General features: G+C 41.4%; 1 protein-coding gene across 8 annotated transcripts in view; it reads right to left on the reverse strand.

Annotated features, from left to right (window-relative positions):
* LOC110537471 (autism susceptibility gene 2 protein) overlaps positions 1–13,431 on the reverse strand; it is a 488,828-nt gene extending 475,397 nt beyond the window's left edge. For all 8 annotated transcript variants that reach the window (XM_090192284.1, XM_090192285.1, XM_090192283.1 and 5 more), the window contains exons 1-2: positions 13,270–13,431; positions 10,374–11,154 (exon numbers count right to left, since the gene is read on the reverse strand). In XM_090192284.1, coding sequence (XP_090048410.1) covers positions 10,374–10,655 — 282 coding nt within the window. In that variant the 5' untranslated portion in view covers positions 10,656–11,154; positions 13,270–13,431. The remainder of the gene's footprint in view (positions 1–10,373; positions 11,155–13,269) is intronic.
* Positions 13,432–22,537: the final 9,106 nt, after the last annotated feature.

Below are 22,537 nucleotides of genomic sequence, written 5' to 3' on the forward strand. Positions count from 1 at the left end.
TGGTTCAATGAATGAGAACAGAACACCTTTCTGAATGCATTTGAGACTAGAGAGCTGCCTTTGCATATTGATGCTGTGCAATTCCCTCTCAAATTGAAACCAAAAAGGGTTTGGCGTGGGGAGAAAAACATTACTCTGTAGGGAATGTAGGGATACATAGTGGGGATGGGGATACATAGTGACTGAGTGGTATTGAGAAGTAACTTCTCCAGTAAAGTATTAAGGTAGAATACTATCAGTAATGTCTCTCTTGTGTAGACAAATTATTTACCCTGCACTTATAAAAAGCCCACTGGAAAAAGAGTGCAACGCTATCGGGTCGTTCCATTGGATTTCAATCACTTTTTGACCGCACCCCTTTTGATTTGAACATAAAACACCATACATATTTGCCCATGGTAGAAGTGGAAAGAAGTGGAGGGAGCTCAACCAACGTGAGTCGAGGTGCACCCAAAAAATGTAATCATTGAAAAAGGAAAAGATTCTGATGAAGCCCCATCGAAAGCTGAAACTTTAATCTTTTAACCATGCTTAAATAAAACAATGCATTTTTAATGGTGAGGGAGCGTTGCGCCTTTTCCCATGGTAGAAGTGGTCAGAAAGTGGCTTTTTAGACCAAAATGCCAAAACATTCAGGAGATAGAGGTGCTCAAAGTTGACACATTTTGCATACCTCACCCTACCATGAGACATCCATGTCTTCATCATTGGAAAGATTAATGGTTGAGTTTGATATCATTTAAAAGCTTTCACAAAGGGTTGTCAGACTAAATGTTTTGTTTTTTTGCCTTTAACGTTAATAATCTTAAAACATGTAAACTCCCCCAAAAAAACATTTTTGCATATTAGACCCTCATTTGCATAATTTGAGGTGTTTATGTTGTGCCACCATCAGTTGAGACACAGTATACTCTTGAATACAGGGTGGGTGTCATTTCAATCATAGAATTTACCTATCCCTTCAAACCACCACAATTTAGCTGGAACACCATTGAAATTTAGTTGAACTTTTTACTACAGAATACTACCACAAAAATGGCCGCCGGTACACACACCGTCGAACGACATATGGGAATGTGTATTCTATTATCTATATATCTCAATTACTTCAATAGGTTTCCTATGAAAGATTGACAGCATAATTTAAAACAATAGACATACCCATTCAAGTCAACATTCTCTGATATGTGGACTTCCATCCATCTTTGTGGTACCATTTGAAAGTTGATATTTCAATTTTATTTCAATTTTTGTACATTTATCAGCCAAAACATGACATCCACCCTGTATTTAAGAGTATGCAGTGTCTCAACCGATGGCGGGCACAACACTAACCCCTCAGATGATGTGAAATAGGCTCTAAGCTACAACACACACTACCGTTCAAAAGTTTGGGGTCACTTAGAAATGTCCTTGTTTTTGAAAGAAACACACATTTTTTGTCCATTAAAATAACATCAAATTGATCAGAAATACAGTGTAGACATTGTTAATGTTGTAAATGACTACTGTAGCTGGAAATGGCTGATTTTTTTATGGAATATCTAAATAGGCCAATTATCAGCAACCATCCCTCCTGTTTTCCAATGGCACGTTGTGTTAGCTAATCAAAGTTTACCATTTTAAAAGGGTAATTTATAATTAGAAAACCCTTTTGCAAGCATGTTAGCACAGCTGAAAACTGTTGTCCTGATTAAAGAAGCAATAAAACTAGCCTTCTTTAGACTAGTTGAGTATCTGGAGCGTCTGCATTTGTGGGTTCGATTACAGGCTCAAAATGGACAGAAACCAAGAGCTTTCTTCTGAAACTTGTCAGTCTATTCTTGTTCTAAGAAATGAAGGCTATTCCATGCGAGAAATTGCCAAGAAACAGAAGATCTCATACAACGCTGTGTACTACTCCCTTCACAGGACAGCGCAAACTGTCTCTAACCAGACTAGAAAGAGGAGTGGGAGGCCCCGGTGCACAACTGAGGAAGAGGACAAGTATATTAGTGTGTCTAGTTTGAGAAACAGACACCTCACAAGTCCTCAACTGGCAGCTTCATTAAATAGTACCCGCAAAACATCAGTCTCAACGTCAACAGTGAAGAGGCGACTCCGGGATGCTGGACTTCTAGGCAGAGTTGCAAAGACAAAGCCATATCTCAGACTGGCCAATAAAAATAAAATATTAAGATGGGCAAAAGAACACAGACACTGGACAGAGGAACTCTGCCTAGAAGCCCAGCATTCCAGAGTTGCCTCTTCACAAGTACATTTTAAATGTGGCAAAAGAAAAACTCACGTTTAGGTCTACATACATTTAGGCTATCAATTTCGATTCAGTCAAAATACATTTCCTGTCAAAATGCAATAATTCAGGTCTTGCCTTTGGGGACACGCATGAGCATAGAAAGATATCCAAAATAATGGAAGAAGAGGTGCTTAGCAAATATAATACACATAATGAACGCGGTATACAGTATGTTCCCCAGTGCAATTATTCCTGCACCACAAACGTTTCAACTTCAGAATTCATCACGTGTATGAGACGCTGGGATCATAGGTCTATCAAAACAAAAACACGTTTTCTGATGGGCGAATAATTGTTGCAGGTCATCTTCTCCGCTCAGAGGCAACATTCTATTGTCTACTGAAAGTAAGAACTGCATATCATATTTAAGTCTTCTCCTGAAATGTAAATGGCACAACAAATAAGCAAATAATGTATTTTTTTGTTGTTGTAAGGGTTTCAGAAAAGGGTCCTGTATTTATTGACCAACTTAAGGACAGTTAGAGTACAGAGAAACAACTACAGGTGACACAGACTTACACTGAACAAAAATATAAAACGCAAGTTTCTAAGATTTTACTGAGTTACAGTTCATATAAGGAAATTAGTCAATTTAAATGAATTCATTAGGCCCTAATCTATGGATTTCACATGACTGGGAATACAGATATGCATCTATTGGTCACAAATACCTTTAAAAAAAGTTAGGGGCATGGATCAGAAAACCAGTCAGTATCTGGTGTGACCACCATTTGTCTCATGCAGCGCAACATCTCTTCCGCAGAAAGTTGATCAGACTGATTGTGGCCTGTGGAATGTTGTCCCACTCTTCAATGGCTGTGTAAAGTTGCTGGATATTGGCGGGAACTGGAACACACTGTCGTACACATCAATCCAGAGCACCCCAAACATGCTCAATGGGTGATGTCTGGTGAGTATGCAGGCCATGGAAGAACAGGGACATTTTCAGCTTCCAGGAATTGTGTACAGATCCTTGCAAAATGGCGCCTGCATTATCATGCTAAAACGTGAGGTGATGGTGGCGGATGAATGGCACAACAATGGGCTCCCTCATAACTTGAGATATCTGTGGCATTGTGTTGTGTGACATTTTAGAGTGGCCTTTTATTATCCCCAGCACAAGATGCAACTGTGTAATGATCATGCCATTTAATCAGCTTCTTGATATTCCACACCTGTCAGAAGGATTGATTCTCTTGGCAAAGGAGACATGCTCACTAACTGGGATGTAAACTAATTTGTGCATACAATTTGAGAGAAATAAGCTTTTTGCACGTATTTCTGGGATTTTTTATTTAAGCTCATGGGACCAAAATACATGTTGCATTTATATTTTTGTTCAGTATAGCTTTAGATTCAGCTGCCGGTCTTAGAGAGTTTGAGGTCATGGAGGATAGCCTCACCAATGAGGACAAAAGGAAGCAATTGGTATGCACATTGTATTCATGTTTGTTGCGGGAATGAGATGAAAGACTCACAACTTTTGAAAAAGAGAAAGATAAAAAATAGACTGGCTCTTTACACAGTATTTTTTAAAGAATGCCAAGCTGTCCTCAATTGGGGGAACCTCTGTCCGGGACAACGTCTTTAGGATTTTGGAGATCGGTCATTTAGAGAGGGGTTAAACATTTTCTAGTGTCTAATTTTTATATCCTCTTTCTTAAAATTTTGCAGATTAATGACCAATTCATTATTTTCCTACTTTAATATGAAGGGACGGAGGAGCAAACATGCCTTTGCTACCCCTCGTGTGGTGTGTGCTCCATTGTAATTGGATAGTAAGTGAGCAGCAGAGACATTTGACATACACAATGAGAATTGTCTTGTAGATTCTGACTGTTAAGGATATTTTACTGTGCGTTACTGTTCCGTTTTGTCCTGCATGCCCACAATATTCCAATCGTAAATTTATTTTATTCTCTTTTTGTGCTTACAGTAAGTGTCATGAAAAGCCACAAAACTCAGGAGGTTGATGTGTTGGGGCCTTGAGGAAAGTCCTCAAATATGCCCCTGACCGCCGTGGTGGAGGACGACGCAAAGTATGTATATGAGCAAGTTGCTCTTATTTCAAGACATCTCTAGAACTGCCACAAAACTCTTCAACTAGTACCATGGAAATACTTTTAGCCAGCTTAGCCCACAAAATGTATTTAGGAATTTCCTCATTTTCTAGTTTTTATTTCAATCTCAAATTGATAAAATCGTATGCGCTGATTCTCTTCACTGCAGATCTGACCCATCACAGAACTCTTCAAGATGGCCCTTATGGAGGATGATGCTGACAGTTCTACCCAGATGCGGAGAAAGTGTGAGGCAGAACTGAGAAGGTGTAAAGGAGAGGTGTCAGTTGTCAGCATACTACCCTGTGGCGCTTAAGGACACAAGAAAATGGTATCCTCTCCGACAATTCACAAAGTCTGTGAAAATACCTTCCTTCAGTCGCTTTGTCTTATCTCTGTTCTTTTCTAATCACTCTTCAAATGGTCTGATAGCTCATGCTTTGGTCTATCAAAATGTATACGTCAGATGTTGTTAATATTGAGACAAATCATTTTAAAAAGTAGAGCTTGTCCCGCTTTTCCAAGAATACTCTGTGTCCTAGTCTTTCTATGCATGTAATGTCTGTGGGTGAATTATGAAACAAATGTATGAGGATGTGCAAAAAATTGTTATGTAGATTTGTTTTGCAATTGCTTGATCTATTTTAAAGGTAAGAAATAATATGTTGCAGATTAACTGGATTTGGTGACTATGGAAACAGAAACAATGTTTTCAATATCCAACTTCATCCTCTGCAATACTTTATACAGTACACTCTTAGAAAAAAAGGTGCTATCTAGAACCTAAAAGGGTTATTCGGCTGTCTCCATAGGAGAACCCTATTTGGTTTGAGGTAGAACCCTTTTGGGTTTTATGTAGGACCCTTTCCACAGGGTTCTACATGGAAACCAAAATGATTCTACGTGGAACCAAAACAGCTTTTCCTTGGAACCAAAAATTGTTATTCTATGGAGACAGCCGAAGAAACCTTTTGGAACCCTTTTTTCTAAAAGTGCAAGTAATAAGCTGTAGTCAGGTGGTCAATAACAGGTTATGATGAGGTCTTAACTATGACTAGTAGGCTACATAATGTAGCACATAATATAGTGGTCAGAATTATGACCAGCAGGTCAGATAGAGGTCACAATTATTATGGTGGTCAGAAAAAGACGGCATATTCTGGTCAGTAATAATAAGTAAAATAAAAAAGTTATTTTCCAACCAGAATAAGACGTCATAAAAAATACATCATACTGACATACATACTGTCTTTTAAATCAGGTTTTGCCCACTTGGTTCTTACAGCCTACTTCGTACAAGTATCTAACCTGTTAGGAAAGCTAATGTTATTGTAATGTATGTATAGGTTTTGATTTACGTGACAAAGCACAAAGATTGTGTTGGAAACAAATACTGCAGAGGAGTAGTAGGAAAGGAATCCATGAATTAAGGCTCACAAGTCACAACACAAGTATAGGCCTACAGTAATGATATAATGTAATATATATTTGGTGACATACAGTTGAAGTCGGAAGTTTGCATACACCTTAGCCAAATACATTTAAACTCAGTTTCACAATTCCTGACATTTAATCATAGTAAAAATGCCCTGTCTTAGGTCAGTTAGGATCACCACTTTATTTTAAGAATGTGAAATGTCAGAATAATAGTAGAGACAATGATTTGTCAGCTTATATTTCTTTCATCACATTCCCAGTGGGTCAGAAGTTTACATACACTCAATTAGTATTTGGTAGCTTTGCCTTTAAATTGTTTAACTTGGGTCAAACATTTCTGGTAGTCTTCCACAAGCTTCCCACAATAAGTTGGGTGAATTTTGGCCCATTCCTCCTGACAGAGCTGGTGTAACTGAGTCAGCATTGTAGGTCTCGTTGCCCGCACACGCTTTTTCAGTTCTGCCCACAAATGTTCTATAGGATTGAGGTCAGGGCTTTGTGATGGCCATTCCAATACCTTGACTTTGTTGTCCTTAAGCCATTTTGCCACAACTTTGGAAGTATGCTTGGGGTCATTGTCAATTTGGAAAACCCATTTGCATCCAAGCTTTAACTTCCTGACTGATATCTTGAGATGTTGCTTCAATATATATCAAGTTGGGATGGTGTTCTACGGCTTGCATGCCTCCCCCTTTTCCTCCAAACATAACGATGGTCATTATGGCCAAACAGTTCAATTTTTGTTTCATCAGACCAGAGGACATTTCTTCTAAAAGTATGATCTTTGTCCATATGTGCAGTTGCAAACCGTAGTCGGGCTTTTTTATGGCAGTTTTGGAGCAGTGGCATCTTCCTTGCTAAGCGGCCTTTCTGGTTATGTCGATATAGGACTTGTTTTACTGTGGATATAGATTATTTTGTACCTGTTTCCTCATGCATCTTCACAAGGTCCTTTGCTGTTGTTCTGGGATTGATTTGCACATTTTGCAACAAAGAACGTTCATCTCAGACAGAGCGCGTCTCCTTCCTGAGCGGTATGACAGCTGCGTGGTCCCATGGTGTTTATACTTGCGTACTATTGTTTGTACAGATGAACGTGGTACCTTCAGGTGTTTGGACATTTCTTCCAAGGATGAACCAGACTTGTGTAGGTCTACAATTTTTTTTGGGAGGTCTTGGCTGATTTATTTTGATTTTCCCATGAAAAGAGGCACTGAGTTTGAAGGTAGGCTTTGAAATACATCCACAGGTACACCTCCAATTGACTCAAATTATGTCAATTAACCAATCAGAGGCTTCTAAAGCCATTACATAATTTTCTGGCATTTTCCAAGCTGTTTAAAAGCACAGTCAACTTAGTGTATGTAAACTTCTGATCAACTGGAATTGTGATACAGTGAATTATAAGTGAAATACAGTGCCTTGCAAAAGTATTCGGCCCCCTTGAACTTTGCGACCTTTTGCCACATTTCAGGCTTCAAACATAAAGATATAAAACTGTATTTTTTTGTGAAGAATCAACAACAAGTGGGACACAATCATGAAGTGGAACGACATTTATTGGATATTTCAAACTTTTTTAACAAATCAAAAACTGAAAAATTGGGCGTGCAAAATTATTCAGCCCCTTTACTTTCAGTGCAGCAAACTCTCTCCAGAAGTTCAGTGAGGATCTCTGAATGATTCAATGTTGACCTAAATGACTAATGATGATAAATACAATCCACCTGTGTGTAATCAAGTCTCCGTATAAATGCACCTGCACTGTGATAGTCTCAGAGGTCCGTTAAAAGCGCAGAGAGCATCATGAAGAACAAGGAACACACCAGGCAGGTCCGAGATACTGTTCTGAAGAAGTTTAAAGCCGGATTTGGATACAAAAAGATTTCCCAAGCTTTAAACATCCCAAGGAGCACTGTGCAAGCGATAATATTGAAATGGAAGGAGTATCAGACCACTGCAAATCTACCAAAACCTGACCGTCCCTCTAAACTTTCAGCTCATACAAGGAGAAGACTGATCAGAGATGCAGCCAATAGGCCCATGATCACTCTGGATGAACTGCAGAGATCTACAGCTGAGGTGGGAGACTCTGTCCATAGGACAACAATCAGTCGTATATTGCACAAATCTGGCCTTTATGGAAGAGTGGCAAGAAGAAAGCCATTTCTTAAGACAGTCGTGAAGAGGGCATGACAAAACCTTTTCCCCCTCAGAAGACTGAAAAGACTTGGCATCAGTCCCCAGATCCTCAAAAGGTTATACAACTGCACCTTCGAGAGCATGGTTGGATCACCGCCTGGTATTGCAACTCTCTGCATCTGACCACAAGCCACTACAGAGGGTAGTGCGTGCGGCCCAGTACATCACTGAGGCCAAGCTTCCTGCAATCCAGGACCTATATAATAGGTGGTGACGGAGGAAAGCCCATACAATTTTTAGAGACTCCAGTAAACCAAGTCATATACTGTTTTCCCTGCTACCGCACGGCAAGCGGTTCCGGAGCACCAAGTCTCGGACCAAAAGGCTCCTTAAGAGCTTCTACCCCCAAGCCATAAGATTGCTGAACAATTAATCAAATGGCCACCGGACTATTACATTGACCCCCCCCATTTGTTTTGTACACTGCTGCTACTCACTGTTTATTATCTATGCAGTCACTTCACCCCTACCTACATGTACAAATGACAAAATAACATGTACCCTCACACACTGACTCGGTTCCGGTTCCCCATGTATATAGCCTCGTTATTGTTATGTTATTGTGTTACTTTTTACTTTAGTTCATTTGAACTGCACTGTTGGTTAAGGGCTTTTAAGTAAGCATTTCCCAGTAAGGTCTACACTTGTTGTATTCGCCGTATGTGATAAATAAAGTTTGACTTGGAATACAAGTTCAAACAAGTGGAATGAAATGAATGATTAATATATTCCTAATTAGGCTATACATACTGTTGTACATGTGAGGAGCTTATTCCACAGACAATAAGGCAAATAAATAATCATGAGATCCACTACCTACCTCCCTGTTCTGGATTCTGAAACCTTCTAGAACCTTTGGAAGCCATTCCTCGTACTGTAAGCCTTTGTCTGGCACGTCCTTATAAAAACAAATCCACAATACTGCTCAACAACACAAGCTCTGTGACAGAGATATAGATCTTTGGCTGAATTGTCTCGTTTTGGCTGAATCGTCACATCTGTTGGAATCCAGCTCACAACAGAAATATGCAGGCTAGAGCTCAGCCAAGTGCAAGGCCAGTCCAGCAATACAGATAGAGCGATTGGGGCTGGAGACAATAACAACCCTCTCTTCACATAGTGTCAAGAGATTAAGGGTGATTTCACACTTGGTCCCTTTCAGCCAATTTTTGTGAACTCAGTGCAGTTCACTTAATTTGTTGTTGAGTGTGAACACTCCAAAGGAACTCAGACTCCTTAAAAGAGCCCCCTTAAGGGAACCGAACTGATCTGAGTTCGGTTCACTTGAATTCCGTGGTCTGGTTCCCTTTTTAAGGGCAATGTGAACACAAAGCTCTCCAGGTTCGCTTGTCATTATTCCCGCACCACACACTAGACTACTGCAACACCATTTCCCCTGCCATAACACCTTCACATTGGCAGTGGTGTAAAGTACTTAAGTCAAAATACTGTAAAGTACTGCTTAAGTCGTTTTTTGGGGTATTGGTACTTTATTTTACTATTTATATTTTTGACTACTTTTACTTCACTACATTCCTTAAGAAAATATTGTACTTTTTACTCCATACATTTTCCTTGACACCCAAAAGTACTCGTTACATTTTGAATGCTTAGCAGGACAGAAAAATAGTCAAATTCACACACGGCTTCCCGGGTGGCGCAGTGGTTAAGGGCGCCAGCTGTGCCACCGGAGACTCTGGGTTCGCGCCCATGCTCTGTCATAACCGGCCGCAACTGAGAGGTCCGTGGGGCGACGCACAATTGGCATAGCGTCGTCGGGGTTAGGAAGGGTTTGGCGAGAATCACAATATAGGGTACAAATTCCATTCTAGATCTTAAAGGGAATACCATTTTTTATGAAGACTACAGCATTATTTAATCTGCATTTACTCTACTGGTATTTAATCTGTTACCAATTATATTTACATGTTAATATTATCTTATGAATACAATAATTATGTGTAATCTTTTAACTAAATGCAATCTATTAGCTTCCAAAACGTAAGTAGGTATATCTAGCTGTCCGATAACGTGTTCTGATGGAATGGCTTTGTCCTCTTTTACCCAGAGTGCATTGAGTGAATGTTGTAGAAATATCTTGGTTATTTTCTAAACATAGTAATGTGAATGCAAAGAGAATTCAGACCTCAAAAAAGGTGAAGTGGCAACAGCGTGAATGCAAAGAGAACTGAGTTTTTTGCTTTTTTAAAGAGGACTGAGATCGGTTATTTTAAAGTGGACTACGTGTTAAAACACACTTACAGCCATATCTAGAGGAGATGGCAAAACACAGAGGAAATGCTAAAAAATCCCCCCCCCACCCCACCCCCCGCAGGTCAGAATAGAAGAAGTAGTAACATCAGCCTGGAGTTACTCACATCCAGCTCCTCCAGCGTCATGAAACCAGAGATAGAAAAACCATCTATGATGTCCTCCTCAGCAGACGTAGACTCCTTTCTCTTTCTCCTGGGGGGCTTCGGACGGGAAGAAAAGGGGTTCCTTACTCTTTCCTCCCTCTCCGAATCTGAGGAGAAGCGGAGCCCCACACAGCCCCCCCTCACATGGTTATTGTTCCTTGTCCCATTTGATCTTCGTCCCCGATCCCTCTCGGACTTAGACTTCCTCTTTTTGCGGAGCCCACTGGACCGAGGGCCATCCATTTCCTCAGAGGAAAAGCCCACCTAGAGACTCCTCTAGCAGAGAAGATAATCAACCCTGTCAAGGGCACTCACTGGCACAGTTGAACTCCCAGCAGAAAGAAATACCAACAGATATTTCCTAACAATATCCAACAAGTAGTACGTATAGTTACTCAGTGCATGAAATCCAATGACGAGTAAGCGATCAGATAATATCCAAAGGGCATAGGCTGGAGTAGAAAATGCATTGAGTCATTGAAAGCCCAGCAGCAGGTTCCAAAGCAAAGATCCCAAACGGTCGTCCATGAAATCCACTAATAGACAAAGGGTAAAATTGTCATTTAGACGTGGAAACCAGACTGTCAAAAAGAGAAAAAAAATACGAAAATACTTTAACTGGAAAAGAATGTCTGATCACTGGACATGTCTTGCCATGGCGAACCAATTGTAAAAAGCCACATCCTGATCCTCCTCAAGGAATCCTCCCTCTTCACATGCTGCAGTCAGCGAGCTCTCTCTCCTGAAAGTCAAAGAGATAGAGAGCATACATTTGCAACATGTTCAGTCAGCAGCAGTCCTTAATGTCGAATGCTTTAAGTCAATGAGCCATCCTCTCAAGGTAGGAAGATTATAATACAGTACAGGGGGTTGTTAACAGTCTACATAATGCAACATAAATGAATGTTTCATTACGATATAGCTTCAGACTTCTCACTATACTGTCATTTTTTCTTTTACAATGCATAATCATTAGGCTGAAATCATTATGTGGCTGAGATCATTATGCGTTTCAAAGTGCTCCTTCTCTAATACTGTCTCTATAGTTCTCCCCCGCGGTTTTACTCTATCCTGTACTTTTAATGAAATAAGCATTCTTACATGTATAAATGTAGGGGAATTTTCTCTATTTGGTTAAGCCTATTCCTATATCTGTGGACCTTTTAAAAATAGGCCTGCTGTGGTTATCATCTCGGGTTCTGTTCACTGCATATAGAACACCAGCTTGCCTGATCATCACACGATTATGTCTCAATTTCTAAACTCACTGTGCTTTCACCAGAGATGAGACAATGTTTATAAGCGTCATAGTCACCTGCCTTTTTTAACACTTCCAATCCCACCTATAATTTACACTCTCTCCATATAGGTGCATAAAACCCTGATTCAGTGTACATTTCTGTGAAAATACCTTTTCCATTAAGTATACCATGTATTTTTTTTCACCGTCGTGTGTATTCGTCATTATGCATATTTCAATCTATTTATTGAATGGCCTATCCATTATGCAATATTTATACAAGGTAATTGATTCTTAGAATATACTCGTTTCGTCACAATTTTACATTCCAAATGAATTTATTCAAATAGATAACCTCATGTAAACCATATAAACACATTGGTCATAACGTCCAACACTAGATATTGAATGATGTCTGTCCTTGGGGGTTTGAGATGAGGATTCTGCCAAACAATGCTCTCTCCTAGATCTAGTATGATGACAAAGACCTTAACTGACAATTGATCTTAAAGCACTTACATTTGGACCACCCTAAGTCAAAAGTTAATGTGTTCAGTCATAATAGGCTACTCTATGTGATTAACCTATTGACATTCTAGTCATGCTACATGCTATGCGTTTCAGACAGCATACAGATGACAACACATTCAACAGTGTATCATCTCAATCATTCCTTAACACAAACATTCATTATCAGTCTTCTAATCTGCTCTGTATGGCAAAGATACAGATAACATGTACTCTATGAATACTATCAACAATACCAAAACCCATTTAGATAATAAGTGTACATGACATCACCAAAACGGTAGTCTATCCATCATTGAATTCACCAAACATCACAGGCATGCTCTAGTCTAGCCTCATCCAAGCCACTCCAAATTTCATCACCCCCCCCCCCCCCCCCCCCCCCCCCATGCTGCTGGATGAACCGTTCCACAGACAGTAGGAACACACCTTGCCTAGCTCCATCATAACCAGACACACCACAATAATCATATGTCATAGACAACCACCATCTTCAACTTTGAATTATATAATTGTCCAAGGATTGCAATGGAAAGTAGCATGAGTAAAACCTGTAATATACCAATAGCCAGCTAGACTGCAAGTGGCAAATGTTGCACATCAGCACATTACAATGGCTCGCAAATGTGGCTTATTTGGACCGATGGTGCGTAATAAGGGCGCATCTAAACCATCAAAAATCCCAGCCTTGTTTTTCCCTTGTTTTAGCCCTAGAAGCTAAATTCAGCCTTTCTTATAACGGTCCTAAGCCATTTCCCAGTCCCTATCCCTTTAACCTGATGCCCCGTGCCAACACTCCCCTAATGACATGCAAACAACATAGCTCTAGTAAATCGTTTAAAAGCTGTTTTGGCTCTTTCGCCTTCCCTTTTCTCGTCCCGTGCTGTTATCACATTATCTTGCTGTCTTCCTTCAGTCCTTTTTTGTCTGTCTCTCTGTCAGTATATCTCACGCTCCGTGGCCAGTCCAGCCTACAACAGAGACTGGCACTGCTTCCCTCCTGCTCCAGCTCTCCGCTTATTTTCACTAACACACAAAGCAAGCCTCTTTTTCTCCAAGACACGTCATGCAAAACCAAGAAATGCAAACCCTTGCAAGTGGGGACCGTCCGGGTAAGTCGCTGGTATTCGGATACGAATGGTGAATAAAAGATTAAACAAAAGGAAAAATGTAACTAACAAATAAATCCGGTAAGGAAGCAAAGGCGCTATTCTCTCCCAGTCAGTGCTTGAGGACCGGGCGCATTGATATGGCGATGCCGCAGTGCCGCTTTACAGGGTATGCGCTTCCTCGGCGCAAATAGTGCTGTCAATGGAATCTGGTATGTTTCGTTGTACTAAGGAGAACGGTCAAAACTATACGCTCATGTAATATTGTCGGTTGAAACTGTAATAAGCCAGATAAAGTTATAGCCTACTTATGAATGTTCTATGTCTAGCCTACTATACCACAAAAGGTGTGTTACAGTGTATACTCAAAATTTGGACAGTACATTCTCAGCCTAGCTGCCAAAACAATCCTTTGTATATTTAAATACATAAAAATGCATCTTATTGAGTTTACACTTGTTATGTGACCCTATGTGACAATTGCAGCCCTTCGTAACCACATAAAGAGCCACCACTATTTTAAAAACTCATTATAAAACCTGTAGCTTATCCCAAACAACATGTACAATTAATGAATCATTAGAGGAAGACCCTAAAAATTGTCAAAGACCCCAGCCACCCCAGTCATAGACTGTTCTCTCTACTACCGCATTGCAAGCGGTACCGGAGTGCCAAGTCTCGGACAAAAAGGCTTCTCAACAGTTTTTACCCCCCAAATCATAAGACTCCTGAACAGATAATCAAATTGCTACCCGGATGTTTTGCATTGTGTGTGTCCCCCCAACCCCTCTTTTACGCTGCTGCTACTCTCTGTTTATCATATATGCATAGTCACTTTAACTATACATTCATGTACATACTACCTCAATTGATCCGACCAATCAGTGCTCCCGCACATTGGCTAACCAGGTTATCTGCATTGTGTCCCACCACCCGCCAACTCCTCTTTTACGCTACTGCTACTCTCTGTTCATCAAATATGCATAGTCACTTTAACCATATCTGCATGTACATACTACCTCAATCAGCCTGACTAACTGTTGTCTGTATGTAGCCTCACTACTTTTATAGCCCCGCTACTATATATAGCCTCGCTACTGTTATTTTTCACTGTCTTTTTACTGTTGTATTTATTTATTTACTTACCTATTGTTCACCTAATACCTTTTTTGCACTATTGGTTAGAGCCTGTAAGTAAGCATTTCTTTGTAAGGTCTACCTACACCTGTTGTATTCAGCACACGTGACAAATAAACTTTGATTTGATTTGACAAACCCTCACACCAGCATGTCGACTCTGATGTATCTCTATAGCTCTTGTGTCTTGACTATATGGATCTGGAGTAAAGGCAGAGGGGGAAACAGTCAGTCAGTATTGAGCATTATGCTGCTATCACCCTGACACCCATTCAGTGCTATTGACAGATCCATCGTCGGCATACAGACCATGGACCTAAGTGTCAGATTATCACACAGGTTATGTAACAGGGCTAGGTTCTCTCCAGGGAGAGACAGAGGGACAATCTCACTGTACTCTGCTCCCCTGTCAAACCCCACTGAAAAAGAACACTGGCCGGGTCTCATGACACTGTGTCACATAACATTTTACTTTTACTGCACATCTACCATTCCAGTGTTTAATTGCTATATTGTAATTACTTCGCCACCATGGCCTATTTATTGCCTTACCTCCCTTATCCTACCTCATTTGCACACACTTTATATATACTTTTTCTACTGTATTATTGACTGTATGTTTGTTTACTCCATGTGTTACTCTGTGTTGCTGTATGTGTCGAACTTCTTTGCTTTATCTTGACCAGGTCGCAGTTGTAAATGAGAACTTGTTCTCAACTAGCCTACCTGGTTAAATGAAGGTGAAATATTTAAAAGACTTATCTGAAGTGTTTGGTCATTGGTGGGTCAGGTAAGTCAGCAAGGGTGGTGGTGGAAACAGAGTTCATGTAAATCTAATTTAGTTGAGTAAAAAAAATCAAATAAAGATCACATTTCCCAATTAGATAAATGATGATGAATATTGAAAACAATGAAATAATTACTTCTCATGGTGAATATTGCAATTATATTATTCAAAGGGACAACCATGTCATTTATTTTATTTAGGTCTAAACAAGTCCCTCTCAAATACATTAAATACAAGTCATATATTCTATATCCCCAGGATATACAATGATGTGTCATGCTCGCTTGGGCTTACCGGTAACCACAACCTAAGGATGCTGAGAATCTCCCAAGCAACTTCTTCGTTATGGCCACAGTAATGTATTCAGTTGATATGCTACTGCCTAGAGTACCAAACATGATTATGCAAGGTTGTAGTTATTCCAGGTCTATGCAATGTATCATTTCAACAAATGTATATTCAAAATTGTTTTGAGAGTAGCAGCTTTTGTCCTAACCTTGTAAGAGAGAGCTGTGAAAAGCTAAGTGTTGCTTTAATCTCCCTGAAGTGCAGAAATTGATTCTCAAAACCATAATTAATTAAGAGCATTTACTTCCATTACTTGTTTGTCAATCATACCAATATCGTTCACAGTCTTGATTACCCAAACATCTCATTTGCCACTTGTAATAGCTCTTAAAGATTTCTCAGTGGTTCCACTTACATGTATGAATAGTGTATTAATGAATCCCTCCATGTGTTCCTATGGTTTCTGTATTGATGTTCTGTTCAAGGCTCAAAGCCCCATCCTCCATATTCAATCAGTGGATCAGTGGAGCCGTTGTCACCATAATGCCAGTTGAACATTATTGATTTCCTGTTCCAGTCAGTCATGGGTTCTGAATGCTCAAATGGAACCTGCACTGAAAAAAGCCACGTGTTAAGAAATAAATGAATAGGATTAAACATCAAATAAAACTCTCATCAGACTCAATCCAAATCTTAATTATAAAGAGTAATCACATTCAATCTAATATTATTAGTGATAAGGTATTATTCATTTCATGATGATAGCCTATCATTATCTTATTATAACATCAATCAGATTAAAGCCCAAAACACCAGCAGTGTGATTATCTCACCAACATGACATGCCTACATGTTGATAGCTAGCACACAGAGCCATGGTCGTGGTGATGGTGCTCGTGTGTGGTGGTGGCAGCACTGTGGGCTGGTCCTGTGTGAATTAGGGATCAGGAGAGCCACTGTATTTTTAGCCTACAGGCATAATGATGCAGCCAGAGTGTGGCTCAGCACGGGGGTACGGCTCAAAGAGTGTCCAGTCTGAGTACTTCTACTTCTGGGGGGGGGGGGGCCGCCCTTGTGTTGGAACAATAAAAGGCCACTCTAAAATGTGCAGTTTTGTCACACAACACAATTCCACAGATGTCTCAAGTTTTGAGGGAGCATGCAATTGGGATACTGACTGCAGGAATTTCCAACAGAGCTGTTTCCAGAGAATTTATTGTTATTGTCTCTACCATAAGCCGCCTCCAATGTCGTTTTAGAGAATTTGGCAGTACATCCAACGGGCCTCACAACCGCTGACCACGTGTAACGAGGCCAGACCAGGACCTCCACATCTGGCTTTTTCACCTGCGGGATCGTCTGAGAGGGGGTGCTGAGAGGTATTTCTGTCTGTAATATAGCCCTTTTGTGGAGAAAAACTCATTCCGATTGGCTGCCCTCCTAGGCCCACCCATGGCTGCACCCCTGCATAGTCATGAAATCCATAGATTAGGGCCTCATTTATTTATTTCAATTGACTGATTTCCTTCTACGAACTGTAAATCAGTAAAATCTTAGAAATTATTTCATGTTGCATTTATATATTTTTTAGTTCAGTATATTTAATCAAGCCAATACTAAATACTATCTAGACATGACCACGGTCAGACACACACACGGCACACATTCTATTCTGGAAAAGAAAGCAACAGGCAGATTTAAAAAACTGTGAGGAGGAGAAGAGAAATAAAGAAAAGTGAAGAAGTGCTTTGAAATGCATTTACCTGAGGAGGTTTCTTGCTCCAGGCAGCAACAGCAAACAGACTGAACCAAATACCCCATACTATCACTGTGTGATGTGTGAGGAATTCAAAGCTCTCACCTCTTCTTTCAAGTGCTCCCAGCGATGTGAAACACATACAATACTCGCTGATGAGGTGTAACAGTATTAACCCTCAGACTTATAGCTTACAGTATGTTTAATGAAAAAGATTAACTCAACTGGTCGCCAGAAATACCAACATTATGTAATCACTTAGCAGAAAACTGCATATGCAAACTAACATGTATACATGTACATGTACAATATAGCATTATGTGTTTTGCCAAGCTATAATGAAAGCAAAACCGTCTCTCTCTTTCTCCTTGGTGACGCAACCACACAGCAGATGGTAGTAATTAAATGAGATTTACAAATAGATGTTTGGATTTATCTCTTTGTCTCACGTCTCTCATTAAACTATCCCCATTCTCTCTTGATCTGCAGGAATCTCACTTGAGATTGAGATGAGTTGAGTACAATACAATTTAAACAGCTATTTAATTCGTATGTATGGCACTTATACAGCAACAAAGAGCTGGCTGAATGCTGGATGGAATGGGCTCATCTCTCTACCCCCAAGCCCTCTGTTTCTAAGCCTGGTAATAGCCACTATTATTTCCACTGTGTACACCCTAGTCTTTATAAATGCCTCTCGCTCTGCTCTGTTACCATGCAGAACAACATGGCTCTGAGTGTACACACTCTGGCCCCAGTATATGCTGTCGCTACTATTAATGTATGGTAGGGATTTGAGTGGTTAAATCACAGTGGGAAAGCCTAATATTCATCATTTATGACTAACTAGCAGTCCCTAAAGGACTAACAAGTGCCTAATGACCTTAAACTGCATGTTAATACATGAATTGATGGCTAATTATTAACAACTAATAAGAGCCATATAATATGATATATTGTTCCGAAGTGGTGATGAATTATGAATGGTGTTTCTATGTATGCCTCAAGGGGAGAAGAATTGTACTGTACATGACGATCCTCAATACCTTTGACCTTAGAGTGAATATCAACCGTCAAGGTTGATGTTATATTAAATCATTGGATTAGTACATTAGCTAGCCTGGCTACATCTAAAATCAGATCAGATTACACAGTCTTGCATTTATGCAATGCAATGCAATGTATCCCACAAGTCTGCTCTATGAAGACCTAATTGTCACCCATATGAATCAATATGATTGAACACCCTGAAGCTTGTAGCAGTGACATTAACAGGCATAGTGAGAAAAATCTTGATGTATGGGGCCTGTCAAAATCCTCTTTGCTCGTGTTACTTCCCCTGGTTCACACAATCAATCACATCAATCACAAGTCTATCGGCTCATTCTCTTACGATGAACTTGGGCGGCAGGTAGCCTAGCAGTTAAGAGCGTTGGGCCAGTAACCGAAAGGTTGCTGGTTTGATTCCTGGAGCGGAATAGGTGAAAACTCTGCAGATGTGCCCATGAGCGAGGCACTAAATCCTAATTGTTCCTGTAAGTTGTTGTGGACAAGAGCAGCTGCTAAATGACTACAATGTAAAATATAAATGTTAAGTCGGTATTAGAATGAATGGGAGGAGAACACTAAAGATGGTCGATATACTGTATAATTGCCAAGCACTGTAACTCAGGGTTAAGAATAGATTTGAGTCTGTCTGAAGCCCTTCCTAAGAACTGTAGGATGAGAATGGCTTTTCACTAGACAACTCCAGCTCTAAGAGATAATTTGATCAAATGTGTGTGCCATTTTTCTTTCAATTCCATAAATAAGTTGATACACTTATGTTATGTGCTTTTCAACTTCATCTTAGTTCCCGGCACAGTGAAGCATTTTCCATATCTGTCATCAGTGCAAATACACCAAGACAGCTTCCAAATATAGCCAGAGATAAAATGTAACAAGGAGAAGAAAACACACTGACAAAAACCTCTCCTCCTCCTCTTGTGGGTACCTTCAACAGTGTGATACCAAAATACAACATGACTTTCAAGTAACTGTAGATTGCATCATGGATATTGAGGATGACGGTTGACCTAAAAACTGAACACATTATGTTTTAATCTCTTTCTTCCTCCCACCATTCTCCACTGTAGAATGCAGCACATTCAGCATATTGCAATTGTTCTCTTTATTCACTATATTACCATCAACCCCAAGTTCAATCAACAAAGATAAAATACTGAAGCTGAAGTACTGAATATACTAAAACTGTCAACATGTGAGTCAATTTCATTTCAGAGAATCCATAACACATGAACAGAAACCATGCAACCGGTGAGTACTGCATACATCCAGATGATACCAGGGAAAGAAATCAGGTGTAGAATTGTCACAGTTTTTTTTTTTTTTTTTTTTTTTTTTTTTGTACCTTTATTTAACTAGTTAAGTCAGTTAAGAACAAATTCTTATTTTCAATGACTGCCTAGGAACAGTGGGTTGACTGCCTAGGAACAGTGGGTTGACTGCCTAGGAACAGTGGGTTGACTGCCTAGGAACAGTGGGTTAACTGCCTTGTTCAGGGGCAGAAAGACATATTTTTTCCTTGTCAGCTCTGGGATTCTGTCTTGCAACCTTTCAGTTACTAGTCCAACACTCTAACCACTAGGCTACCTGCCGCCCCTATGATTGTTAGCATGTTCTAAGATGATTTGTTTGGAGTGGGTTTGCTTGGTGCTCAGAGTCTGAAGACAGGGGGAAATAAGGTTTTGTTTTGTCTTGTTTCCTGCACACCTGGTTTTCATTCCCCAATCAATTCATATGTATTTATTCCTCTGTTCCCCATCATGTTTTTGTGTAGGATTGTTTGTGTTACGTGTATTTTGATATTGTGGATATTGTTACCCGCTTTACTTTTTGTCTATGTTCCTTGTTAGAGCACATTTTACGTAGTTTGTGATGTCATTTTTACCGGAATAAAAAGTGTGCCTGTTCACTACACTCTGCTTTCCTGCACCTGACTTCACCTCCAATACACACTCCTAACAGAATCCTACACCAACTATGGAGTCAGCAGGAGCAGGAACACTGGTCAGAGGAGTCCAGGAACGTGTCCAGGAACACGCAGCTATGCTACATCATCTCGGTGCCATGATGGATCGAGTTGTCCAGACCGTGGACCGCTGGGAGAGACAGGTCTCTCCAGTTCCTCGACCAGCTCAACCGGGGTTATCTCTACTGTCCAGTCTGGATCCAGCTCCAGTGGAATACGTCTCTCCCTTCCCAGGGAGTATGATGATTCCTTTTACAACTGGACCAATACCTGGCCACTGTTCACCCAGCTCCCTCAGGAAGGGAGAGAGTATCCTCCCTCGTCTCATGCCTCTCGGGGAGAACTCTGGAGTGGGCAAACGCCGTGTGGGGGAGCGTTGGACCACTTTGAGGAGTTTACCCTCCGTTTCCTGGACCGTCTCTGACCATCCGCCCGAAGGTAGAGCGGCGGGTGAACGACTCTTCCATTTGAGGCAGGGGACGAGGAGCGCACAGGATTTCGCGCTGTAGTTCCGGGCATTGGCCGCAGCTTACGCGAGGACGTCCAACGGGAGTTGGCCTGCAGGGATGCCACCACCACCTTTGATCAACTGGTGGATATGTCCATTCGGTTGGATAACCTGCTGGTCATCCGTGGACGTCCTGAGGGGGCTCTGTCGGTTTCATCTCCCAGCACTCCCGCTCCGGTGCCCATGGAGTTGGGAGGGGTTACACGTAGGGAGACTGGAGGAGGGGCCTTCACGTGCACCATCTGTGGCCGCAGAGGGCACACTGCCGTTCGGTGTCGGGTTGGTCTCTCTGGGAGTAGAGGCAGCAGGCAGGGCACTGACGTCACCCCAGGTGAGTATGCACCACTCTCATCCAGAGTCCTCTGTTGTGCACCTGTTTGTTCCGGTTTGTTTCCCTGAGTTCTCCCCGCATTCCCAGCATAAGGCGCTCGTTGATTCAGGCACAGCTGGGAATTTTATTGACAGAGCGTTAGCACTTAGTTTAGGGATCCCCATTATTCCTGTGAATAGACCTTTTGCGGTTTACGCTCTGGATAGTCGACCGTTAGGGTCCAGGCTCTCCTGCATTTCCCGTGGTACTAGGCCTTCCCTGGTTGGCTCGTCATAACCCCACCATTTCCTGGCAACAGAGGGCTCTCATGGGGTGGTCGCGAGAGTGCTCGGGGAGGTGTGTAGGGGTTTCCATTGGTGCTACCACGGTGGAAAGTCCAGACCAGGTCTCATTCCCCCAGAATATGTCGATTTGGCTCTCGCCTTCTGTAAGAAGAAGGCGACTCAATTACCACCCCATCTATGGGGGGATTGTGCGATAAATCTCCTGGTAGACGCTGCACTTCCCAGGAATCACGTGTATCCCCTCTCACAGACGGAGACGGTGGCTATGGAGACTCTCCGAATCCCTGCGTCAGGGATTGAGTTTTTTGAGTTTCTTTTTTGTGAAGAAAAAGGATGGAGGTCTGAGCCCGTGCATTGATTATGGAAGTCTCAATCAAATCACGGTGAGGTACAGTTACCCGCTACCTCTTATCGCCACGGCGATTGAGTCAATGCACGGGGCGCTTCTTCACTAAACTGGATCTCAGGAGTGCATACAATCTGGTGCGTATCCGAGAGGGAGACTGCGTTTAGTACCACCTCAGGGCATTATGAGTAGCTCATCATGCCGTACGGGATGATGAATGCTCCATCACTCTTCCAATCCTTCCAAGACAAGATTTTCAGGGACCTGCATGGGCAGGGTGTAGTGGTGTATATCGATGACATTCTGATATACTCCACTACATGCACCGAGCATGTGTCCTTGGTGAGCAAGGTACTTGGACGGGTGTTGAAGCATGACCTGTACGTCAAGGCTGAGAAATGCCTGTTCTTTCAACAGTCCGTCTCCTTCCTAGGGTATCGCATTTCCACATCAGGGTGGAGATGGAGAGTGACCGCATAGCAGCCGTGCGTAATTGGCCGACTCCCACCACGGTAAAGGAGGTGCAGCAATTTTTAGGGTTTGCTAATTACTACCAGAGATTTATCCGGGGTTTTGGCCTGGTGGCTGCTCCCATTACCTCACTGCCGAAGAGGTGGTCCTGTACGTCTGCAGTGGTCGGCTGAGGCGGACAGGGCTTTTGGGCAGCTGTGAGCTCTGTTTACCTCGGCTCCCGTGCTGGCCCATCCGGATCCTTCTTTGGCATTCATAGTGGAGGTGGACGTGTCAGAGGCTGGGATCAGAGCCGTGCTCTCCGTCCCT

This window comes from Oncorhynchus mykiss, chromosome 12 (assembly GCF_057628025.1).
Source record: "Oncorhynchus mykiss isolate SJ-2025 chromosome 12, ASM5762802v1, whole genome shotgun sequence".
Classification (NCBI taxonomy): Eukaryota; Metazoa; Chordata; class Actinopteri; order Salmoniformes; family Salmonidae; genus Oncorhynchus; species Oncorhynchus mykiss.